This window comes from Parasteatoda tepidariorum, chromosome 6 (assembly GCF_982258835.1).
Source record: "Parasteatoda tepidariorum strain Cologne lab strain chromosome 6, Ptep-v5.0, whole genome shotgun sequence".
NCBI lineage: Eukaryota > Metazoa > Arthropoda > Arachnida > Araneae > Theridiidae > Parasteatoda > Parasteatoda tepidariorum.
The window spans coordinates 17,464,781-17,480,436 of record NC_141760.1 but is presented as its reverse complement, the minus strand read 5'-3'; the positions used below and the strand labels follow the sequence as shown (position 1 = coordinate 17,480,436).

General features: G+C 32.2%; 1 protein-coding gene and 1 non-coding gene across 2 annotated transcripts; both read left to right on the top strand.

The window, feature by feature from the left end:
- Nucleotides 1-564: 564 nt before the first annotated feature.
- On the top strand, nucleotides 565-646 carry TRNAS-UGA (transfer RNA serine (anticodon UGA)). The gene has a single exon. It is a non-coding gene; the product is annotated as a tRNA-Ser (tRNA).
- An 8,225-nt stretch (nucleotides 647-8,871) lies between these two features.
- LOC147807647 (uncharacterized) lies at nucleotides 8,872-11,739 on the top strand. The gene is made up of 2 exons (XM_087166737.1): nucleotides 8,872-9,604; nucleotides 9,662-11,739. The coding sequence occupies exons 1-2, from the start codon at nucleotides 8,872-8,874 to the stop codon at nucleotides 11,737-11,739; spliced, it is 2,811 nt and encodes a 936-aa protein (XP_087022863.1).
- The last annotated feature ends 3,917 nt before the right edge of the window (nucleotides 11,740-15,656 follow it).

The following is a 15,656-nucleotide window of genomic DNA, read 5'->3' as shown; positions in this document are numbered from 1 at the left end:
ACTAAAAAGATGTGCTTGATCGTAAAAATCCAATCATTAGATCAAAAGATATTCAGTGTTGTCCGCATATTTATTTATTTATTTTGCGCAATCTACGTTGGCAAAAGCTTTATTCTTTAATCAAATGCAGATACACATACTCAAGACCTCTTGTCGAATTACATCAAACCGCAGTAAGCGTGCCACAATACGGTGTGTGCACGGAGAAGTTCTAACTGCAAGCAAGGAGTTAAAAAAAAAAAATAACAAAAAGAATGAGAAAATATTAATGTCGTCTTTAGAAATTTGACAAAAACGTATTTTAGAGCCGCTTTCGCCTTCTAATGAGGTGAGAGACTTTATACGCGGTACTTTTAAGGAAACAAATGTTAAGTGCACATGATGATACAGGGTCTATAATATTTTGTTCTTAGCACTTTGCTGAAACGTGCTGTTATAGATAAAACCAAATTTTATTATCTAAACAGTCATGGATAAATTATCGCGCAGCTGCTGAAAAAGTAATCAAACGTTGCGTTCCGCATGTCAGAAGCTCTGAAAAATTGAAATCTGTATTAGAATCGAGCAGTCGTGGCCGAGTGGTTAAGGCGATGGACTTGAAATCCATTGGGGTCTCCCCGCGCAGGTTCGAATCCTGCCGGCTGCGTCACTTTTTTATGAATCTATTTGTCACTTTTATCCTTGTCTTCTGGGTTGGGTTCAAAATTACGGAGTTGAAAATTGGCCGTCGTAAACTCAAATTTGGGTTGACTGTTCAACGATGGTTATAAAATGCAAAATGCTAAAATTAAGAACCGTGGTGGCTCAGAGTTTTCACCTGTGAACTGGGTTCGAATCCCAGCGATGACTAGTCGATACGAATTCGCACCGACCGCAGTGCTGACGTAAAATATCCTAAGTGGGAGACGGATCATGGATTAGAGCAGGGGTTGCCAAACTTTTTTGATCATCGACCCCTACATAATTTTTCGAAATCTCCATCGACCCCCATAAAAGTAATTTTCTGTTAATTAAAATAAAATTCTATTAGATACTGTGTTTGTACATTTATTTTATGATTTTGAACATTTATTAAAGTAATAGTACATAGTGTAACAATAGTTTTATGAACAATATATTAATGTTGAAATATAAATACCTTAATATTTATGAAATAATAAGTAATTATAAGTAAGTAGAAATAATAAGTAAAGTAACTACGGATTTATTGCTTCTTAATCAATGACATGGGTGTGCCTGGTGCTTTTTTTTTGCAACGTTCGTTATATTGGTTCAAAATTGGTCAATTTTAATCTTAAATCCACTCGAAACTCCACATTTAATTTATTTCTGTTCTTAGTTAAGATTGAATTTACGTGACTGAAACCGGCTTCAACCATATAGGAACTTGGAAATGCTATCATAAATGGCTGAGCTATTTCGTAAAGTCTTACATATTTTTGCATTATATTTATATTTGTCCAAAATTTGCTTATTGTTAAATTTTTAAAAAGCCACGTTTTCAATTTGAGCAGAAAATGGCACAATAATCCAATCAGGGATGTCAATGTTTTCCAAATCAACAAAACGCAGTTTAAAATCGTCGCTCAATTTTTGAAGATTACCTGTATATATTTCCAAGTCTTCTTCTTTTATTTCTGATTGTCACATATCTGAAAAATACTGATAATCCTTCAATCAATCGACCCTTCCGGAGCGGATCGACCCCCATTCGACCCCCTGACTCAGATCGACCCCCGCTTATGTTAAATAGACCCCGGGGGGTCTATATAGATCACTTTGGCGACCTCTGGATTAGAGTATCTTTGCAATTAGGCTAATCGTGGGAGATTTTCGTCGTCTTCCTCTTCATGTAGCGCAAATGCGAGTTAGTTCCATCAAAAAGTTCCATCAATTTCTCCCAATACTTGATCCAGGAGTTCCCTTGTCTTTTGGATTGGGTTCAAAAATACAAGGCTATGGAGTTGAGCATTAGTAGTCGTAAACCCAAAAATTGGGTCGGCTGTTCAACGGCGTTCATGAAATTTGTACGAAACAGGCAGTTTTCCTAATTTGCATGATGCTGTTGACTCGATATCAACTCAGATACTGTTGAAGGTTTGGATCGACATGCGTTTGTGAAATGTTTTTTATTATAAACACAAGGAAATTAAAATATTTCTCTTGTTCAAATGCAGAAAAATTAAGAGTTTTAACTGATATGCAGCTTGTTGTTTTATTATTATTATTATTTATTGTGTACGGACTGGGATAGCCTGGTTGGTAGGGTGTTGGGCCTGTAAGAAACTGGCCACTAGAAGGCGTACAAAACTTTCTTTTAGTTTCCTGAAGAGAAGTCGCAGTCGAGATTAAAAAAGATGGACGGCGGTTTTAGATAAATGTTATGTTTTTGTTAATATTTGTGTGTGATCTGTCAATAATGTCTGTTATGTGTTATGTGCATCTATAGCTTTGATTAATTTAATTAATAAATTAATTTAAGATGCAGGCGACTCGTCTTTGTGTGAAAGTTTAAAAGTCTCGAAAGTTCGGAAAGAGGTCGAAAGTTCGATCCTGCTGGCCGAAAACTCCCCGTTTAGTAACTGGTGACTGGTGCAAGTTAAATCTGTCGAGTCACAAAGTCCCCCAAGTTCTCATTTAAAAAAATCATACCTCTGGGGCTACTGAATTGGAGATAGATCGATCTCCAGTTCAGATCAAAATTATGATCTGTGGATGAATAAATGGACGTATGAATGGGTCAGCGCTTAAAACGGACTGTGACGTGTGTGTGTTTCTAAAGTCGTATTCTCGGCCACAGATGGAGCCACTCTAAAACAAGAAACTCTTTCTCTGCCTTAAATTAGCTTAGTTTCATCAAGCAGGCTTGCTGGCATATGCAAGGGGCATTAGAAACAACAACATTTATTGTTTTCAGCATTTCTTCTCCTTTTTTTCGTTAGTAAGAAGCATCTTCGAGGAATAATCATATTATGGATAATTTTGTCTAAAAGAAATACAAATTCAGAAGTCACAATAATTAAGAACTGGTTGTTTTTTAATTACTTAGAATTAAATGTTTCAAGCTGTCATTCTTTTTTGTTTTATACTTAACCTAGCTGAACCTTTGAAGACGCTATTAACAATAAAACCTAAATTTTTACTAATGTTTCAGTTATAATATTACTTCTTAAATCTCCGATTATATGAAAAAATATGAGCTACATTTATTGAAAATCTAGTAATCAGCATATAAAAAAGTAAAAATTTCTCTTATTCATAACTCTCATATACTAAAAAACTTGAAAATAACAAGCAAAAAATGTTTTTCTTCTAAATGGTGACACTCTTCTCCAAAAAGTTGGCCATCTCTAAATTACAGCGTTACGCAATCGAGTGACTAAGAATTTTATATGCTATATAAAAATATCGTTTGCCATTTGTGAAAACGGAATTTCGTTCTATTATCTCAGGGATACAAGCCAACAAAAATGAACAAATCAAATTTATTTTTAAAAGAAAACTAAGCCTGATTTTATAAAGCACAAGTGTTATTTTACCAGATCGTTTTCAGTTTTAAACCTTTTTATGAAAACCTAATTTTGGCAACGAATCCTGAATGATATTATCAACTAACTTGAAATACAACAGCAAAACGGATTTTTAACAGCTTTTCTAAAAACTTAACAAATGTTTCTTCGCAGGTTTGGCTTTAAATCCTTGTCTAAAAAAACCTCTGTAGAATATTTCAAAACGATCGATAAAATCTTACCTGTCTTACCGAATAAAACTCGGAGGATCGCTAAATTATATTTGGAAGAGAAAAAAAAGGAACTTTTCTCTCGGGGTATGTAGACATTTTTCTTATGTAATGTACTTTTAAAAATATTTTTTGATTTTACGTACTCTTTCGTACTCTATCTCCCTTTCTTTTTTTTCAGAATATTAGCTTATAAAATATGATCGAGCTCTTCGGAAAGTATAAAGTGAATTATTTTATAAAAGCTTTCGATTTATTTTTGCAATTGTTCTAAATCGTTTTCTTTTCATATAAATAGCTGAAATATATTTAATTTTACGCACTTTTGTAGTCTTTTAGAACTATAATTAAGAAATTATTCACTGATGATTTGTTACTTCTTTACAATAGTTATTCATAAATAAAAGCATAGTGTGCACAAATATTTTAAAAATAAATAATTAAATAAAAGGGAATTACTCTCACAAATACATAAAAATCTTTTGATGAAAAATCTTGAAGGTGTTGCAACAGCCAATGAAAATCGTTGAAACGTTATGACGTAAACATTATATGATAGAGATATATTGTTAATCACAGTTTGAGAATTATTAACTGGTTAATAAGTCATAGTTCCTTTTAACTAAGTTAATTTGTTTTTAAAATAAATTCTGTGCAAAACTATGTTCAGTCATACGTAATATAAATAATACAAAATAAAATAATGAATACAAAATAACAACTAAAAATTCTAAAACAATACAAGTAATACAAAATAAAATAATGAATACAAAATAACAACTAAAAATTCTAAAACTTGACGAACTTTGTCAATGATTTTCAAACTTAGGGAATAAATTATCTATTTCCCTAAGCAGAACTCAGCAAGCGTTTCTATTTTTTATCGATTCTGTTCAATTGATTTTTCGAATCGTTTTTAATTATTTTTGAGTAAACACTGTAAATTACTACCCATAAAATATTCTGCGAAATTTAGCAATGTATTTATTCTTGGACAAATGATATAAAGTAAAACAATTAACAAATAAATTAATAATAAATATTAATGATTTAAATAATAAAAAAATTAATTTTTTGAGAACAACTTTTAAATTTTTTCATTAATATTTTTCACGCATTTCCTAGAACTTCCATTTAAATAAACGAGGTTTACAATAACGGCTTACAGAGGCTTTTTTTAAAAGAATTTTCCTCCAAAAGAGGGTATAACTTAATAAATCACAAAGCTACCGAAAAAGAAAAAATTGCAATAAAAAACAACGGAACAAAAGTTTTAGAAAGAAATTAGAATCTTTAAGATTTACATATCTTTTCTTGCATTATATACCTCAGCAAAAGAGATAGCAGAAAACTCATGAATATTAATGAATATTTGGAACGTCGTTTTAAAGAAGGGCGTTTAATATAAGAAAAGGGGATTCACATGAAATATTCATAATAAAAGGAGACCGAAGGTATGAATTAAATCTCTATCATATAATTTTCTTCTTGACAAATAGGAATGAGTCAGGTAAATATTAATAAGGAATGAAGGGAATGCAATAATCTTAGACAGAAGTGCTGAACCGCTATTTTTATTTAAATGATTTTTGTATTCCAACGAGAATAGGAATTAAAAACACTAAGTTATTATTACTATACAAAATATTACTTACTTACTACAACACAAAATGCAAAATTATTATTGCTAGATTCATGATAAAAATAACTGTTTTATTGTGTCGTATATGAAACAATCTTGATAAACAATGTATAAATTAATTAACATGAAAATACTGAATAATAACGTAGGAAAAACAATAGATCGTCTTTAAGAGTTGGAAGAATAACGAAAAAAATTGATTACATTAATTATGAAAGCTCGGTTTTGCTTCCTTTTTATTATATTAGACATTTTAGTAGTTAGTCAGTATGAATAGTTGAACAAAAAGCAACAGACACTTATTTGTAACAAAATATATGTGAAGGATATGCATTGGTATCCAAATTTAAGGTCACAAACATAAAATCTGTGAAAATTGAAGGACTATTCAGTTTTCACAGTATTATGGTAATTGACGAATTGGTTCTGATAAGAGTTCCACAGCAAGTTTTCAGCAGTTTCAGAAAATATTTTTTCCAGTTGTATTAATATCCAGTGTATTCATATTTTAAAGAATTAGAAATAAAAGAAATTTTTTCCACCACTACTTATAAATATTTTAACAGTAAATTAAAAGTCAGATAGAGAAATGGTCAGGCACCAAAATCCTTATGAAGTTCTAATGTATATATTTTTTTTTTTTAAATTTTAGTTGGCTGCCACTGACAAATATGTATTAACTCAAATGTTGAAGGGTTATATAATAAGTACGAAATATACTTATATAGGTATAGAATATTGTATTGATATATTTGGTGATTTTTAAAACTGCGCCAAGCAGTTTTAATGCCTATACTTTGGAATTGTTGAGGATTTATGATAACAGATGGCGCTGAGCGCAAACTATTTTCTTATTATTTTTTCTTCTCTTCTTAAGTTTCAGTTTGGATTTAACCACTGAACCACAATGAAATAAAATCCTTTTTATTATTACAATTTGTGTAATTATTGTCGAATTATTGTAGAATTCGAATCATGGTGCTACACCGGCCGAAAATAGGCCACCTGCATGAAATGTAAGTTAACATTTGTTTTGTTTTGGTCTCCCTTAAGTCGGTAATTTATTTTGATATTTTATTGCATTAATTGTATTGTATTTATTATAGTAACGTGCGAGCTGTTTATAATGGATGATTTTGAAAAATTAAAGTCCAAAAGAGCAGTAATCAGACAGCTGATTACAAAATTAATAAATAAAATTGAGAAATTGTTATTAGAAATACTTCCTGATGAGACCTTGTATGATTCACTAAATCAGTTAGTAGAAAAAAACGAAACCTTAAAGGATCTTGATTCGAAAATTGAAAATTATTTTGATAAAAGCGATGAATTAGAGAGTGAAATCATACAAAGTCAAGAGTATCAAGATCGAGTAGTGGCTTATAAAGGCAAAATTGAAAGATATTTACTGAAATGCCAGACTACAAGACAGGAAGTAACGGCTAATAGTGGTAACAATAATTTACAAGAAAATATAACTTATGGAAATATCTCGCACGTTGCTAACGTTAAATTACCTAAATTGGAGATAAACAAATTTTTTGGTGATGCATGTGAGTGGCACAGTTTTTGGAATAGCTATAACATAGCTATACATAGTAATGAGAGTCTTAAAAAAATTGATAAATTTAATTATCTTAAGATGTATTTAGGGGGAGTTGCTTTGAGTGCAATTTCTGGATTCTCATTAACTGAAAGTAATTATGATTCTTCTATTAAGTTGCTTACCGAAAGATTTGGTAGGCAAGATTTAATTATTAGTAGTCATATGAATAAACTTTTATCAATTAATTCTGTAAGAAATTCATATGATATTAAAGCTCTACGTAAATTCTATGACGAATGTGAAATCCACATTCGCAGTTTGCAATCAATGAATGTAACAAAAGGTAGTTATGGTAATTTACTCTGTCCTGTTATTTTGCAAAAGCTACCAGAGGATTTAAATTTAGATTATAATAAAAATAGAAAATCAAGTGTAGATTTTGACATTGATGAATTAATTTCATTTATTAGAAAAGAGGTAGAATGTAGAGAAGCCTCACATGTGTTGTCTAATAGTTCTAAAAAACAAAGTGTTCATTTTGAAACACAGCAACGGTCGGAGAGCCATAGTAAACATAATTATAATCGAAAGTTCTCATCTTCCTCAGCATTAGTTTCGGCATCTAACAACATATTTTGTTTGTTTTGTAATTCCAAAAATCACGAATCGAAAGATTGTTCTCTGACCATCGAAGAAAAAAAACAAACGCTGAAAGATCAATTTCGCTGTTTCCGGTGCTTAAAGAAATATCACACATCCAAAAAATGTTGGAATAAATGTATTTGCACATTATGTAAGAAACCGCATAGCGAATTAATTTGTGATAAATCAGCAGTAAATAATGAGTCGAAAGAGAAAAACGATACTTTGGCATCCGTTACCGCTTCATGTGTTTCGAAACGAAAACAAAATGAAATGATCTATTTACAGACTTCTTTAGCGTATTTGATTTATGGTAATGTAAAGAAGTTGGTTAGAATTTTATTTGACTCTGGTAGCCATCGCAGTTTTTTGAAACGGGATATTTGTAATGAGTTGAACCTCAGGACCATTAAAACTGAACGGTTGCATGTTTTCGGTTTTGGAGAAAAAATTTCCAAGGGGTGTTCTTATGATTTAGTGAAAGTGAATCTTCAGAACAAAAACGATAAAAAATTAAATGTGTGCATTGAAGCATTTGTAGTAGAAAAAATAACGTGTGGGAAAATAGCCGCACCCCAAGAGAAAATTAAACAATTAGCAAGGAAAAATAATATTTTTCTTTCGGATACCGGAGAAATAGCTGATATAGACATTTTGATCGGCGCCGATTTCCTACATGACGTTATCTTTGATACGTCTTTGAGGCTCGGAAAAGGGCTCGTTGCAACCGATAGTTTATTTGGTTTTGTGGTTCAAGGGAGATTCATGAATAATTGCCAATTAAGTAGGATTGTAAACAATACTATAATATCTGATGTTGATTATTCTTTGTTTTGGAACCTTGAAGGATTAGGAATAAATACTATGAACGAAGAAAATGTTGATAATAAAAGTGAATTGTTAAAAGATTTTAATTCTGATTTACATTTTGAAAATAATAGGTATAGTGTACGACTTCTCTGGAGACCAAATACAAAACATTTGTTAAATGATAACTTTGAGCTGGCTTCAGAGAGGTTTGACAAATTAAAGAGAAGATTTAAAAATGATAAATCCTTATTTGAAGAATATAAAAAAGTTATAAAAACTTACGAAAATGAAGGGATAATTGAGAAAGTTAAAAACACTGATCCCCAAAATTATAAACAATGTTATTTACCTCATAGGGCGGTTATAAGAAACGATAAACTAACTAGCAAATTAAGGATTGTATTTGACGGTTCCGCGCATAAGAAAAATGAATTGTCTCTTAACGATTGTTTGTATATTGGGCCAAATTTATACCCAGATATATATGAACTTATGCTAGCGTTTCGGGAAAACAAGATTGCTTTTATAGGGGACGTTCAGCAAGCTTTCTTACAAATAGGGATAAATGTAGAAGATCGAGATGTCACAAGATTTCTTTGGTCAGATGACCCCGATAATGATTCGTCTACAGTAATTTATAGATTTTGCCGCGTACTATTTGGTATCAACTGTAGCCCTTTTCTCTTAGCGGCTACTATTAAAGAGCATATTAAAAAGTTTGCAAAATCAAAGCCTCTTGCGTATGAATTACTAAATGAAAGGGTATATGTCGATGACGTCATAGGGGGAAGTGACAGTACAGATACAGCATTTCAAATAAGTTCTGATTGTGTTGAAATATTTCGGGATGCGGGAATGGTATTGAGAAAGTTTCAAACAAATGATAAAAAATTACGCGAATTATGGAAGAATGCAGGTATAGATGTTCAGAATGAAAAGGAATCGTTAGGTCAATCAGGTTTTCCATTTAAAGTTTTGGGAGTTTGTTGGGATCCTGAAAGAGATGTATTTTACTTTGAGTCCAAATATCTGTTAAAAATGATAGACACAGGACAAATAACGAAACGATTTATTTTGAAAATCATTGGGCGTATTTTTGATCCAGTAGGATTTTTGGGACCCTTTACAATGCTTCTAAAATCTCTAGTTCAAAGCATTTGGAAAAGCGGATTGGAGTGGGATCAAGAGCTACCCTCAGATATGGAAAATCAGTGGCGCGATATATGTAAACAATTCGGTGAACTTAATGATTTGAAAATACCGCGTTATTATTTTTTTGAAGCAGGTAACAAAGAAATTATAAGTTCACAATTACATATCTTCTCTGACGCCAGCTTAAAGGGTTATGGTACAGTAGCATATATCAGATCAGAAACTAGTGATGGGCATATTTCTACATGTTTTGTTTCAGCTAAAAGTAGAATTGCGCCCCTCAAAATGATTACATTACCACGACTTGAGCTACTAGGTGCCCTCCTCTCTGCTAGATTATTTCGAACTATTACTAGAGCCATAAAAATTCCGTGTGACAGTTTCTTTTGGTGCGATTCCTCTATTGTGTGTTGTTGGATAAAAACTCCTGCCATTCGTTTTAAACAATTTGTGCGTAACCGATTGGAAGAAATTCAAGAGATTACTCAACCTAAGGACTGGTTCCACTGCCCCGGAATTGACAATCCTGCCGATCTTATTAGTAGAGGTGCTTCCATGAGTATATTGAAGAATTCCGACATTTGGTGGAAGGGGCCACCTTGGTTGTCGCTTCCGACCGAAATGTGGCCAGAATTGAAACTCTTCAAAGAAAATGATGAACAAATTGAGTATCGTAAAAATGAAGTCACCGTTATGAAATGTGTAGATGGTGAAGAACTTGAGTTGTTAAATATCGCTAACTTTAGCAACCTCGAAAAAGTTGTTAGAATCATAGCGTGGGTAGTGCGATATTTGAACTGTTTAAAGAAAGTTAAGCCGAATATGGACACTTTGACTGCAGAAGAGCTCCGAAATTCTGAAGATATACTAGTAAAACTTACTCAAGCAAAATTCTTTGAAAGTGAGATACGAGCTCTCCAATCTAGTTTGCCTATTCCAGCTTCTTCTACTATTTTCAATTTAGCTCCTTATCTTGATGAAAAAGGTATCCTGAGAATCACAGGAAGATTGGACGAAGGAGATTATTCTTTTGATGAGAAAAAGCCAATAATCATACCAAGACAGTTTAAATTTACAGAGTTGCTTGTCAAGCGAGAACACGAAAATGTATTTCATTCTGGAGTAGAGAGCACTCTAGTACAAATTCGGAGAAGATTTTGGGTGCCTAAAGGAAGAAAATTAGTAAAAAAGGTTGTCTCGAAATGTTTGATTTGTCGCAGATACACAGCCAAGCCTTCTACCCAAATGACTGGACAGCTTCCAAAAGATCGAATTAGTGAAACTCCTGCTTTTACCGTATGCGGAATTGATTTTGCCGGACCAATCTACATCAAGGGTGAAAATGGAATAAAGAAATCATATATAGCCTTGTTCACATGCGCAGTCACGAGAGCAATACATCTTGAATTAGTCACAGACATGTCTACTTCGACTTTTCTGCTGGCATTCAGAAGATTTCTCTGTAGAAGAGGTGGTTGTCATACAATCTACTCCGACAACGCCAAGACTTTTAAATGTACCGATAAAGAGCTTCAAAGATTATTTGATATTTTGGAAAATTCCGAGTTCAAAAACTTTCTTGCTGCTAAAAGAATATCCTGGAAATTCATCGTCCAACTTGCCCCTTGGTGGGGAGGATTTTATGAAAGATTGGTAAAAAGTGTCAAAGAGCCTCTAAAGAAAATACTTCGAAAAGCTCTCTTAAATTTTGAAGAGATGACCACTATATTGACTGAAATCGAAACCATCGTTAATCTTCGACCCTTGTCCTACGTCACTAACGAAATTGGTGAACCGGAAATTCTTACCCCATCACAATTTTTAACCCCTGGTAAAGAAAAGGCAGAGTATCCAGCCCATTTCATAGAAACCATCCATAGAGAATCCACCAGAAAGATTCTTATAAAAAGAAAAGAATACCAAGCTACATTATTGGCTAATTTATGGAAGCGCTGGAAGGAGAGCTATTTGTTTAATTTGAGATCTGCACACAACTTCACTTCTCCTAACCAAACAAAATGTTTGAAAGTGGGAGATGTGGTTATGATGGAGGGCACCACAAAATCAAAACTATTATGGGACATAGGTATTATAACAAAAGTATTTCAAGGGCGTGATGGACGTGTAAGATCTTGCCTTATTCGCAAATCCAACGGCGAATATAAACGCCCAGTACAACTTATTTATCCTTTAGAACTCAATGACTGAAATGAACAATGATAATGTTTTTATTTTAATTTTCTTATTAGATTATGTTTTTTTTATTTTCTTTCAAGTGAATATTTGCATCTCATTTCAAATTTATTTGCATTTAAATGTTATTTTTTTTAATATGTTTATGTTATTTTTGTCTAATTTTTATGTTTAAAATTTTAGTGAACTCGGAGGAGTTCAAGTGGGGAGTGTTGAGGATTTATGATAACAGATGGCGCTGAGCGCAAACTATTTTCTTATTATTTTTTCTTCTCTTCTTAAGTTTCAGTTTGGATTTAACCACTGAACCACAATGAAATAAAATCCTTTTTATTATTACAATTTGTGTAATTATTGTCGAATTATTGTAGAATTCGAAACAGGAATTAAGTGTTTAATTTTAGGGGAATTTGAACTATCATGAATCGGCCGTGAGCAATAGCATCATGCCAAGAGATGTCAAATACATTTTATCTTTATTCAATGGTGCGAATTATAAGCTACGAGCTTTGTTTACTTCAATAACATAAAGCCTACGAAGATAACAGCATATAACATTAAATTAAAAAATTGAAATTATTTTAGCCATATTAATTGAAAAACTTATTAATTGAAAGACATTTTCAGAAGAAAAATTTTTTTTTCCATCTGAACTATTTTATTACCAATTTATTAGAAAACGGGACAAATATTTCTTTGTTTTTATTTATTTACCACGACCTAATTTGAAATAAAAATCATGCAAGCATACTGAAAACAGATGTAATTAGTTATGTTAAAATTTAAGTGAAAGCAAAAACAGTTCTGTTACATTAAACATACCCGTATTGATTCAACCACTTTTTTTTTTTAATCTCACTAATTCTGATTCATTGATTCCCTAAAAAATATTACTTAGGGGCCGTTCAAAAAGTACGTACATCACAAAAGGGGGGGAGGGGATTTACTATTTTGTACGGTTTTGTACGATGGGGAGGGGGGGAGGTATTATTCAAAGTACGTGCATTATAAAGCATACACCAAATTTAAATTTGACTTTTTCCTACACACGTATTATACATATGTTTGTTCTTGTATTTTTTTCCACACGGCGACCGCTTGTTAGGATGAGTAAATCAGTTCTCAAAATAAGTTGTCTCGCAAAATAAAAAATTGCAAATACCAAACTTTCTCCGATTGGTGGTATTTCCCCGTTGGGTGTTATAGTTTAAATAATTTAGAGGAATAAATTATTTTAAATAAATATTTAATTTTATTAAAAACATAATTATTTTAGTTTTTATCAAAAAGGGGGGTAGACTAATAAAATGTACGTACTCTAAAGGGGGGGGGGAGTACGACCTCATGTACGGTAATGTACGAAGGGGGGGGGAGGGGTTTAAAATTTCTCCATTTTTGTGTACGTACTTTTTGAACGGCCCCTTATCTGGTTCTTCCAAGTTCTTCAATTCTGTCGGTATATGATTTTCAGTTTGATTTCATGATTTCGTAGCCGGAACATCTGCTCCTGCACCCCAGTGCCTAAGGTTAAGAAAACTGAGATGGACACAGTAGACATTATGCCAACTTTCTATGATTTTTTGAAGATATTCAAAATATTCTACAGAGCTTTTTTTGGCTTTTCAACATATAATGAGATACTAAGTTCTTTTTGTTTTTTTAACGTACCCCAAACCATTATATTATTCAAGCACGGAATGTTTGCTGGTGGTGGAAAAGCTTAGTTGTCCATTTGTAATTTATGTTAATGTGGGTATTAGTTACCGCCATTAACAAAATTTTAATTTTCATTATTTCCTAAGATTACAAATGTTTTTTGGTTACACTAAGTAAAATGACTAAATTTCATTTTTGAGAAATCCTTTTCCTTTTTATCCTTTTTGTTTATATATAAAAATAAAATTCCAGTGGCTTTCGGATTTGAAGAACAAGCAAAGTAAATCTCTTCATTCTAAATCTAGAATAAATAGCTGTGTTGACAGCGAGGAAAAAAGAAAGTGAAGAATTTCAGTTTTCCTTAAGAGAAATTACCATAACATCAATTTACTTATGGGTGAAGAAAGAAAAATTTCGAATCTCATATTTTTCCCATTTTTCTTTTGGAATTCAACGGTAGGGGAAAAAACAACATTAATTTCAGTTTGAATAAGTAATGAATGAATGATTTGTTTTTGAATCAAAAACAAGTGTTTAATTTAATTGAAAATAAATTTCCCTCTTTAAGCGGTTTCGTATGGCAAATTTTCATATTCATTTCACACTTTTTATGACGCTAGTGGAACGTGAATTTTTATTTTTTGTTCACAAAAAGTAAAATTATACTCTTTTTCAAATATAGTTTTTTTATATATATACTCTGCGATTAAAATTCTTTTAATCTTTACAACAATTTAAATCTTTGTAAAAAAAATGAATTTCTTTTTTTTCTTTTTTCTTTCCCGCAATGAGGATACTATATTACGGCGGAAAGCCTTCAATTGGAATTCTCTTTAACCTCAAAGAAGCATAGAAAAAGTGAAATTTAAAGTATATGTTACGGTTAAAGTAATAAATCCGGTTATTATTAGTAATAACCGATCAATATTAATAATAACCGCTTATCAAAGTGAGAAATGTCGTAAATTATTCACTAAAACCGGTTATCATTAATAATAACCAATGAAATTTGGTCAATGTGATTAACCGGTTTATATAGCATTGGGACATGGGTGTGCCTCTTTGTATATGTGTTACGGTTAAAGTGATAAATCCGGTTAATATTAATACTAACCGGTCAAAATTAATAATAATCGCTTCTTTTGGTCTAAGTGAGAAATAAAAAGAGGACGGAAATCTCAATAATCGCCAAGTCTTGGCAACTTCTGGGCTGCGGCTCGAGAAAAACTAAAAAGAAAGAAAAAAAAATCACAGAAAACCTTCCAATGAGGTGAACCGTGTTCGATGACTGGACGATACGGATTCCGCGTCCGGCTTACACCGACCGCATTGCTGACGTGAAATATCCTCAGTGGTAGACGGATCATGGGTTAGAGTCCCCTTGCCGTCAGGTTAATCGTGGGAAGTTTCCGTGCTTTTTCTCGCCATGTAACGCAAATTAGGGTTAGTTCGATTAAAAAGTCCTTCACGAAGGCAAAAATTCTCCCAATACTTGATCACGGATTTCCCTTGTCTTCTGGAGTGGGTTCAAAATTGTAAGGGTTATAAAATAATAACCGGTTACCGTGATAAATTCACTTAAAATCTTTACTTTAACCGGTTTATTTGGTTATTAATATTGACTGGTTAGTATTAATAACCGACTATTGACCGCAAGTAAACCTATAGAGTAAACCATGAAGTTTCAAAAGCTGATTTTTCTTCTTCAAAATATCAAAATATGTCATTTTAATCTTTTGCTTATCACTGGTATAACATAACAGGTGGTACAGAATGGCGGGCTTCATCATACTAAGCGCTGTAAGCAAACGGTTAAGTTTAAAAATAAAATGTAACATTTATTAAACATTAATTCAACCTTTTCTGCTTTATGGGAGTGAATGCTGGGCAATGACCAAGTTACATGAAAAATTTTACATGAAAAAAGAACTTTTATATCGTAAATAAGGAAAAAGCCTTTCTGCGGATAGAACCAGATGGCAAGGACTACTTCGGGCGGCCTTTTCTAGCAAAAGTAGTGCCTTCCCTTACGGAAAAATTGAGGTATAAATGAGGTATTTTTCAAAGGTATAAATGAGGTTGTATGTTAGGTTGAAAAGGGTGCAAATGAATACCTCAAAATTTACCTCAAATATACCGTAAATATACCTCCAGAAGTAGATATGTATCAATCTGAGGTGTTTCATCTTATATGTGTAGAGAGGTAGATATTTACTACTTTAAGGTGTTCCGTTTTCAACCTTAGGTAATTACTTATCAACCTGAAGTATGTTTTT

Excerpts from the sequence above, each read along its gene's own strand:
- LOC147807647 (XM_087166737.1), top strand. The coding sequence starts at position 8,872 with ATGCTAGCGTTTCGGGAAAACAAGATTGCTTTTATAGGGGACGTTCAG. Across the intron at positions 9,605-9,661 it reads AAATCAGTGGCGCGATATAT|CAGGTAACAAAGAAATTATA; the intron begins GTAAACAATTCG and ends ATTTTTTTGAAG.